This window comes from Thalia democratica, chromosome 9 (genome assembly GCF_965202585.1).
Source record: "Thalia democratica chromosome 9, ktThaDemo2.hap1.1, whole genome shotgun sequence".
NCBI lineage: Eukaryota > Metazoa > Chordata > Thaliacea > Salpida > Salpidae > Thalia > Thalia democratica.
The window spans coordinates 23,664,131-23,674,491 of NC_139173.1; the positions used below are offsets into that span (position 1 = coordinate 23,664,131).

Here is a 10,361-nt window from a genome sequence, read left to right on the forward strand (position 1 = left end):
TTTTGAGTAAAGATTAAGTAAAAAAAAATCTTTTTATCTATACGTAAATAATTTTAAAGAATTTAAGCAGCGTAAAAAAAAATCATTTGATATAATGTATTGATAGACTCCTGACTTATTGTTGCCACTTTTTAAGTACATAAGCATGAAAAACCAAGATATTGTACTGCTAGTTTTGTTTATACGATAGTAATTTACAGCTTCTTTCTTAAACTTCCAATATTAATCATATGTTAAGTTAACAAAAATATTCAAATTGATTTCATCACGTTTTTTTAGTAAAGTTCAGTGAAAGCTTAAAAAATAGTTAACATAAACTATAAAAAAAAAAATTATCAAGTGATATACTTATTGATACAAAGTCTAGGGAAAAAATACATGATTTAGTTAAGTAAAGGCATTAGTAAAACTTTATGCTTAATTAGTTTTGTATAAATTCAAGAAATAAAATATGATCAGCATCAAATAAGCTGTACAAAAAAAAGAAAATTTGTTTCTTAAAAACTCAAAACTATAAAAAAAACATTTTATCTCAACAGTACATTTTAGAACAAAAAAGATAAAAATTAAAGAAATGTGTTCGTCTAAAAGTACTTTAGATGTTCTATACGTTATTTTACAATTCTTCTGAAAAAAAAAACTATTTTAAATACTACATCCGCTTATTTACAAAAAAAAAAACATTACTTAAAATATGAATATTCAATGCTTCATAAAAAAAAAAGCAATCTAATAAATTTTATCCGTTAGAGGGCGGTGGAGTCGTTTTGGTAGGCGACGTTCTCTTTACCTCCCTTTACTTCCTCCTCTTTTCCCAGTGCCCTCCTGAGCGCAATCGCCTCCCTCGGTTCGGCCATGTTCTTGTACCTCTCGCCCCGATGCTCCTTCAAGTACGGACCCCAGTCTGCCGCGGGACGCAGAGCCTTGAATAAAATAAATTGAGTAAAAATTCTTTCAGTAAACAAAGGAAAAAAATGTCTTTAGAAAATATATTAGGATGGATGGTATGTAGATTTCGAAAAAAGTTTTAATAGTTTTTCAACCATTTTTTTTAGCTTAGATGCAAATAATTGTATTAAATCTTTAGGTAAAGTAAACAACTATTTAGTCTTTGTTTTTATAAGTAAATTGAAAAAAATGCTGGTTTATAACAAAAAACTGGTTAGTTACATTTAAGGTATCAAGTACAAAAACAGGTCATAAAACTTAACAACTAGCACAAAAACTATTTAGTCAGTTTTATTTTTCTAGATACTTGGTATAACAAACCCCGTAAAAGCTGCCACTCTCCCACACAGAGTACGCAGCGAACGCGGGTACGAAGAGAAGGCTGAACGCGATGGTTAGCCACCCGATAGTTATGGCCCACCCCGGATATCCAACCCCTGCGTATTTGGGAGGCTCCAATGTCACCAGCGACCATATCAGCACCATCTTCAAAAAAAAATTAAACGTTACTAATGTTTTTGATATGCTTTTTCCTTGTACTAAGTTGAAAATTTTTGCAATATTTGTTAATTTTTATACTGAAAAAAAAAAACAATGTTAAAGTTATTAAACAAAGTAAAGCTAACTTTATATAAAATTAAAGTAACTTAAAGAATATTATTTTAAAGACATTTTAAGGTAAATCAAATATATTTATTTAAATTTATACAAATAAAAGTTTACATTAATACATTATTTAAGATTAAAAAATCTAACCACTAGTAGGACAGGAGTGATGACGAACCAGCACGCTCTCCAGTACAACCAGAACCACCAGCTCTTCTTACCTATCATCATCTCGATGTCCTCGATGAACCGGTTGACCCCGTATATCCACGCGATGCCCACCACCTCCAATATGGCCATTATCAGCAGTCCCCACGTCGCCGCGTACGAATCCAGCAGGTTCAGCCAGTAAATTCCTGCCTGTTTAAAAAGGGATTTTGTTTGTTTGTGTTTTGTACAAGTTTCGCTTTACATAAAAGTTTTGATTTATTGTGTTTATGTGTTAATGACTCTGAAAATAAATCTAATTTTGGAGAAACTTGTGAATTAAAAAAAAATCAAGTTTGAAATCATAACCTGGGAGCTGTAGGTTTTTGTTGATAATTAAAACAAATTTTAGCATAAATTTTATCTAGTATATTAACAATAAATTGAAATAAACTTCACACCTAAAGTGTTTATACTTTAACAATTAAAAAAATAAGTTGCCGTAGTCAGTTTAACTAAATAAATAAGTTTTTCGTTCTTTTAGACTCATTTAAAGTCCTATCTCAATGCTGTTATTGAAAAAAAGTAGTTATTGATTTTATAACAGAATTTACAATATACCCACCTCAGTAGTGCACGGAATGCCGAGCAAGAAGAGAGCCGCCGACGACAGAAAAGTGATGAGGCCTCTCTTCGACCGCAGCTTGCCCGGGTACAAGTCGATCAGTGACGTCATAATGGCCTCTATCGTCGTGAACTGCGAGTCGAGGCCGAGGGTGAAGAGCATCATGAAGAAAAGGAGCGCCCACAAGGGGGAGACGGGCAGCTTGGTGATGGCTTCCGGGTACGCGACGAACGCAAGACCGAATCCTGATGAAAACAGTTTTTTTGTGGTTATTAATTTAAGTTTATTTTAGTTATAGCGCTTAGCCAAGCTAAAAATAATTAGGCAATATCTGTTGAAAGCTATTTTGTTTTATAGCGAACATAAACAATTTTCTGTTTTAAATTTCAACGAAGAAAGTATTAACTTTTATGTTTGTATAAATTATTTTTAAAAAATCTGACCATCGGAGACGACTTCGGTGACGTTCTTTCCGAGCTCGAGGGCCATGTGGCCGACGACGGTGAAGATGGCGAAACCGGCGAAGAGAGAAGTGAGGGAGTTGACGCCGACTACAATGAGGGCATCGGTGAAAACGTCGTTGTTGAACTTGTTGTACGAAGACAGGGCTATCAGCCCGCCCCATGCGGCTGATAATGAGAAGAATATCTGCGTTGCTGCTTGCTTCCACACCTTTGATTGTAAGTTTATGAAAGTTCTTTGAAATTTTTAAATGTTGAAATGAATACTAATCTTTTTACCAAAAACTTGTTATTATATTTTAATTTAACTTATTTTATATATAAAAAAAGTTATATCTTTTTAATCACAATAATACATACTGACAGTTAACTATTATAAATATTATATTTTTTAGTAGCTGTGTTTGCTTTTTTACAGGTATTTGTTTCAATTGGTTATTTAAAAAACTTTAAGAGTTTAAAAGATGTATGTAATTTTTTATAAAAAAAATTATTTAGAATTTATTCAGAACGTAAATGAGGTTAAAGGTTTATAACCTTAAGAGTACAGTTTTGAGAAACGAAGTATTTCAAATGACCATAAAAACGTAGACTTAAGAAAAATCATTAAAATTACCAACAATGATATACAAACGAGAAAGTAGAAATATTTAGAAATATCGTAATCAATCATGTTTACATAAAAGTAATAAAACCGCAAGTATGCTGCTAGTAATAACAATTAAATTGAAATACCGCAAACTACGTGTACATCATTCAGAGGCAACTCTCAGTGACCAAGTATATGTAGAAAAGCTTTTGTTAGTAAAACACAATAAGAGTTGTCTGTATAAACATTCTCGAGCTATACTTAAAATTAAGTAAAATAAGCACTCAAGTTATTTTATTCATAGTTTTAAACCTAAATGTCTACTTTAAAACTTTAATATTTACCTGTATAAACTACAGTTTATAGTTGCTTGTTCTTCTTGTTCTACTAATTTTGTAGAAAAAATAGTTTTTAAGGGTTTAAGTATGACTTTTTTAGTATTTATTGCAAATAATATTCAATAAACTTCATGATTCTAAATTTTTTATGATAGTGTTTTAAGTTAACAAAAGTGTGTACACTTTACAGTTAGTTGAGTAAAAAACTGTAAAAAAATTGCTCTTATGATATAATTTTATCAAAAAAAAAAGTTATGAACTCCTAAAAAAAGGTACTCAAAAGCAATTTTAGTTGTAGAATAACAAACAGTTAAGCATCTGGTTTAAAAAATCATTAGGTTAAGACTTATTAATTGCGAAAACTTGTTAGTCTATAATAATTAAATTACCTCAGCTTCCTGAATTTTTGTCCAGTTTGTTTCGGATCCAATGTAGAAAGCGACCCCGTCTCCGGCTCCCTCTAGTGTTGCGCCCCTGACCATAAACACTAGAAGGACCGCGTACGGAAAGATTGCGGTGAAGTAAACCACCTAAAATTTAAAAATTTAAAATTGAAGGTTTACTTTGTTTCACTTTGTGAATTTTTAAAAGAGGTATATATTTGTACTTTAAAAATATTAATTTATATTAATTAGCTTTATAAATGATTACATCCACAAAAACTTTATTAAACATTATTGTAATCTTATTTATTTTTACTTCTTCAAAGTCATACTTAACAGCCCTCGTTTTATTCTCACACACATTTAATTTAATCTTAATGTAAAATATTTCAAACATATTAAACTTATCTTATAAACTATATTTTTATTTGAACAATCAACAAACTTTTCCTGAAGATTTGACGCCCCTAATCATGCTGAAGTAGCAGACGACCCAGGCGACAAGAAGAGAAAGACACAATCCGATGTTGACGTTTCCTGTCTCATCTATGCTGCTTGATCTCGTCAGTATGTATCGCCTGTTTGGAGTAGTATAAACAAAAATAGTGTAAATAAATAATAAGTCTTTTCTTAGGTTTTGCGTTTTGCATTTTTTACTTTAAAAGTATTTAATACAAAGTTTTATTTTAAGAGCTTATTAAAATAACTATTTGTACATTAACATCATTCAAATTAACATTTACTTCAAAAACTATTGACCCGAAAGTTTTTTAATTTAACTCATAACTTTAAAAAAAAAATCAATAAAAAAATACAAACTCCCAAAAATCTTCAGGTGGGCTGACACCTCTTATTTTGTCAAACTCAGGACACCCAAGAAGTTCAAGGTCTGACAAGGACAAATTAGTCTGTATCTGTTCCGCTATGTTTTTTGGAACTGTTTAAAGTAACAAACAATTATTTATGTATTGTTTAACTTAAAATTTTCTTTCTTTTAAACCTTTCTTAAAACGTCTAATGTATGAAAATTTTTTACAGCTTTCTTAAATATCAGAGTACTTTATCTTTAGTCAGTTGTTTATTATTAATATGTTTAATTAAAAATGTCAACTTTTTGCAAATTTTAATAGTAAACAAGGAACTACCATTAATAATATTTGTGATATTTGTTGTGGTTGGAAGGGAATTTACGTAACCACTTATCTCAGCACGATCGTCATAATCAGTCAGATTTAAGGATTTGCACACTTCACCTGTTTATAATAAGTTATTATCAATGCAATGTTCAAAAAATAGCAAAGACTTTGTGATAAAGAAATATAAACAGTGTTAGATACAAATTTAAGTTTAACCATAACATATATAGATATATTTAAGCAAAAGTAGTTATAAAAACATATACTGTTTGTTTTTTATGCTCGTTATCAAAGTTTTGCAGGAAGTTTTATCCTATTTTGTTCATAAAAACATAAAAGAAAAATACCTTTTTTAATAAATTAAATTAGTCAACTTTATGTACAAAAAATAGTATTTAATTGATTTTTTGTTGTCATACTTTTTGTAACTCCTAGTCAAAACAGTAAATGTTAAAAAAAAGTATATAACATAAAGTAAAAAAATAAAACTCTAATCGTAGATGAATAAAAATCTGTACTTAAAGTTTGTCGGAATTAGTTCCAAACTTGTTTATTGTGGATTTTAAGATTTTAGTTTGTAAAACAATATATATATATATATATAGCAAACAACAGCTTTCTTTTTAAACTTTTAGAAGTTTTTAAAATGTACTCACTAAAAGTTTCACTGCAGTCTTTTGTATTCCACCAGTTAGAACAGTTTTCCCAAGGTAATTCTGATGTCATAGAGGCAAAGAAAAACATGATGGTATAAGCTATTATGACGCAATAGTAAATGCTGACGAATACGTTCAAAATAACCATACAGGCACCGATTCCTGTAAAAATAAATAAAAACTTAAGTTTGCTACTACATACAAAAAAGTATTGTAAGAAACCTTATGTTATATTTATTTCTACAATTGAAAAAATCTAAAATACTTAGAAAAAAAATAAAAATAAAAAAGAGGTTATTATTAACAAGAAGGCAAAATTTTTAATTAAAAATTTTATGTTCTTAACATACTTATACTGGTGTTATCAATTAATATTATTTCAATTTTTTTTTAATTCAAGAGGTTGATTATTTTGTTTTTAATATTTAATATGTATTAGTACACAATAAGTTGTATCTATTTTTTTTTTGAAAACAGTAAGCAGACAAAGTAAACGGTCGTAAATTTGTTGTGACAATTTGTATACACACAAAAATACTTAAGAAATACTTAGAAGGCTTATAACAAACTAATCCTTTGTAACTTGAAATTTCTTTTTTTTAATTGAGTTAAACTAAAAGTTTTTGAAACTTTATAATTTTTTTGAATTAAAATATAGGTTTCTGAAAACTTCATGAATGATTTTTTATCAAAGATTGAACAAGTATGTATTGTGTACATATTAAATATTTTATTACTTTTACGACAAACTTAAACTAAATTATAACAAAGTTGTACGTAACACCTTTACTTTCAACTCTTTTTTAATAATACAAATGCAATTGAATTGATTAAAGTTGTATGTAGTTTATTTACACTACTTTGAAATAAGTTAGCTAAAAAAGAGTTTTTTTTTGTAAATAACGAAAGTTAAGTAAAAACTGTTTTTTAAAGATGTGTTGTACGTTCAATGATATCTCCACTAAACAAACATTTAAATACAGCTGGTTTACATTTAAAGTATTTATTGTGTTTAAAATAATTTGTTTTAAACAAAAAGTTGTAAAGTAAAAGTACTACGTGTAGTTCAATCAATTACTGTTTTTTGTATTGAACATATATATATATATAAACTTTTACTTGTTTTCAAGAAGCTTGTAAGCTAAAATAAATTCAGACTTTGATCGCTTATTGTGAAAACACTTTTTTAGTGGTGAAAATTTTGAATTGATGGAAGCTTTTACTAAAAACTAGTTCTATGTTCAGTTTGTAAATACATAGTTGAAAAGCATCAACAAAACAACAACCTCTTAGTATTGGGCTGAATTTGAAGGCAGATATTGGGCCCATGCTAGTGAATTGACCCAGCGAGGTTTCCATAAAGAATACAGGTAAGCCAGCAAGGATCAACATAATAAAGTATGGTACGAGAAATGCAGCTAAAATTAATTAATTTTGAATATAAATAAGCACAATTTTTTTTTTTAACTTTATGTTTATGTTTTCTTTGTTTATTATTCTAAAAATTATCTGAAGTTTTTTAAAGCTACTTACCGCTTTTTTTCGTAGTTCATAAAACTCTAAAACCTTTTAGGTTATTATTTTAACTAATTCTATGTTCGTTAGTAAGCATAAACGTTATTAGACTTATTTTGCATTTAATTTATTGGAAGGTTCTCTTTATAAAAAAGTAAAGAAACAAGTCTGTGTTCGTTATTTTATGTTTATTACTATTTTTTGTTTCTTTTAAATGTAAAAACTGCTACAATTAAGTTAAAACCAATTTTTAAAGTTTTCATTTTTTATTTCTTTTATACAGCCCATTTTTGTAAAAGTGTCAAAAGAAACAACATAAAAAATTTAATACCTTTAATATATTTAAAAAAATTGTTTTGTTTTTCAGTAACCAATTATTCTACACAACCCTTTTGTAGATTGGTCAAACTCAGTCTAAGTACTTGTATAATGCAGTTACATATTAACAAAATACTTTTTATGATGTAAACATCAAAAAATCAATAAGTAGTGTTTTTACAAATTAGAATTAGCAAACATGATTTTAATCATTAATAAAGTTTTTAACAGGTAAAGTTTATTTAAAAAACGTATCAATAATTTATATCAAAATCGTTTCAAACCTCCTCCGTTGTCGAATGCGAGGTACGGAAACCTCCACACATTGCCCAGTCCCACTGCGTACCCTATGCAGGACAGCAGGTAGTCCGCCTTCCTGTCCCAATTGCCACGGTCCTGATTCTCATCGTGAGACGACACCGCCACCCCATCGTTCTGAGAGGGTAAAGATTGATGTAAAAACTATACAAGTTAAATAGGAGAAAAGAGGGATGTATTTTTTTATATTAATAAAATATATACTTGGGTAATTGTGTATCTTTAAGAATACACTACTGCTAATTAACGATTTATACCTCGTTAGTTAAACAATAAATAGTTGTTTAAGAAGTCTGTTACGCTAAAGGTAGTACAAGAATTGAATGTATAAAGCTTTAAAGCAAGCAAGTTTTAGCTTTTCCAAATACTGTTAAAAAATTAAAACATACTGTAAGTTTTTATTTACTAAAAATTTAAGTTTGAACTTTTAGAAAAAAGTAATCGAGTTTAACTAACATACAATGCGTAAATAAAAAAGTAAATAGGCTAAAACTTTTAATAAAAAATTAGACAAAGTTCTTTTTATGAAATATGAAATTTTTAATACTAAGAGTTTAAAGCTAAAAAGTGAGTGTCTATATTGAAAAATATTGATTAAAATTACTTAGACTGTAATTAAAAAAATACAAGTTACAAAACAAGTTTAAGTTCAAATAGTGGTTACAATGCCATTTTTAAGCGAAACTTATAAAAACGAGCTTATTAATTTGTGGGTAGGTTATTTTTGTCAAATGTATTAAATCTTTTTTTTCTCCAATTAAAAAAAAATCAATTCTTAAAAATAACTTACCAACGAAGAATAAATCTTCAGTTAAAAGAATTGAAAAAACTTAAAAAGTGATTAAAAGTTTAATTTTAAAGTAAAAAAAATACAACTACAAGTAATGTAGAAAATTAAAATTATTAATTTATTAATTTTTTAGTTGTTTTGATGTAGTTTTTTGGTAGAAAAAAAAATCATATTACTTTTATACAATTAACAGATGCTAATTAACGAATTTAATCTTATAAAGTTATATTTGATATTAATTCTAAATTAATTCTATTGATTACTACAAAAATATTAATTCTGTTCTAATATTTTTGTAGTAATGTACAAAAACTAGGTTATTTTTTTTTCATCGGATTTCTCTTATAAATAACGCACTTGAGGATGTGATCAGTCAAAATTAGCTCAACCAAAACCTTCTATTTAACGCATCGTGTTTTTGAACATAAACTTCAAAACAAAAACAACAAGTTCAAAATATTTCGGATACACGAAATCATTCATGCGTTAAATTCGTTGTTTACAGTACAAAGTCGCTCGAGCGTGTGAGTATTGTTGTCTAAGTTCTTTTAAGGGCATGCAAGTTTCTATAACTTAAACAAATTCTCACTTTGCTTTTGTTTCCCATCCTAACTCTAGTAGGTGTGCAATTCTAGATGATTTTTTTAGATAAAAACCTAAAAAGTTATGGTAACTGTAAAAATTTAAAGTTGTAAATGCATTTAAATAACTTTACCATGTATTAATGTTAATTTCAAGAATTATCAAAAACTAGTTTTAAGACTAGAGAGTTGTTTGAAAACATTTAATAAAAAAACATCATTTTTTTTATTATAGGTTAATTAAGTAATTTTCTTTAGTCTGGTATACTAAAAACGACTTTATGATACTAAATACATTTCGAAAAGTAGAATTTTTTGTTCCATAAATTTTAATGATAATACATCATTCGTATATAAAAGTTATTTTTACTTGTAATCAATTAGCTATTAATAAAAGTTAAAAGGCCGATATTTATAGCTGTATAGTCTTTTTATAAGACTTTATGACAAACTAAACTCATTAAACCTCTAAATAAATAAAAACGGTGTTAAAACTTAGCTTTACGTTTTACAGAAGCTTTAATTTTATTATATTTTTTGCGTGTACTATTAGTTGTAGTAATTAGAGTAATTTAAACAATACATATTTGAAAACTATTAAAAAATGTAAAACTAATTTTACACCTTTTTAACAAATTAACGTGTAAAGAGTTAAATACTAAAAAATAATTAGTCGAACTAAGCAGTCTAATAGGAACTATAAGACTTCTTTGCAAAAGTTTTACATCTGTCTATTCAAATTACAATGTTTTTTTTTCTACTTCTCTTTTTCTAACAGTGTCTTAGACGAAAAAAACAGTTGAAGAATTTAGTCACAGCTTAAAAAAAACTCATGTAAACTTTAGTGATCATATGATTTGCGCCGTAGGCTAAATCATCACCTGCTGACTAATAAAGGTGTGGAAAAGAAAACCTTAAAATTTTAGATCAACTTGTTGAATCTCTAAACA

General features: G+C 27.7%; 1 protein-coding gene across 2 annotated transcripts; it reads right to left on the reverse strand.

Moving 5' to 3' along the window:
• LOC145844269 (sodium- and chloride-dependent neutral and basic amino acid transporter B(0+)-like) lies at window positions 1-9,505 on the reverse strand. 2 transcript variants are annotated; one of them, XM_082951652.1, is made up of 13 exons: window positions 9,420-9,505; window positions 8,007-8,157; window positions 7,176-7,307; window positions 5,890-6,051; window positions 5,243-5,350; window positions 4,917-5,034; window positions 4,543-4,675; window positions 4,104-4,244; window positions 2,770-2,998; window positions 2,327-2,571; window positions 1,705-1,914; window positions 1,270-1,434; window positions 1-923 (listed from the first exon to the last, which is right to left on the reverse strand). In XM_082951652.1, exons 1-13 carry the CDS (start codon window positions 9,435-9,437, stop codon window positions 747-749), a joined length of 1,989 nt encoding a protein of 662 aa, XP_082807778.1. In that variant the 5' UTR covers window positions 9,438-9,505; the 3' UTR covers window positions 1-746. The 2 variants fall into 2 exon arrangements, with proteins under 2 accessions (XP_082807778.1, XP_082807779.1); XM_082951653.1 differs by having other exon boundaries at window positions 1,705-1,910; window positions 2,323-2,571.
• Between the last annotated feature and the right edge of the window lie 856 nt (window positions 9,506-10,361).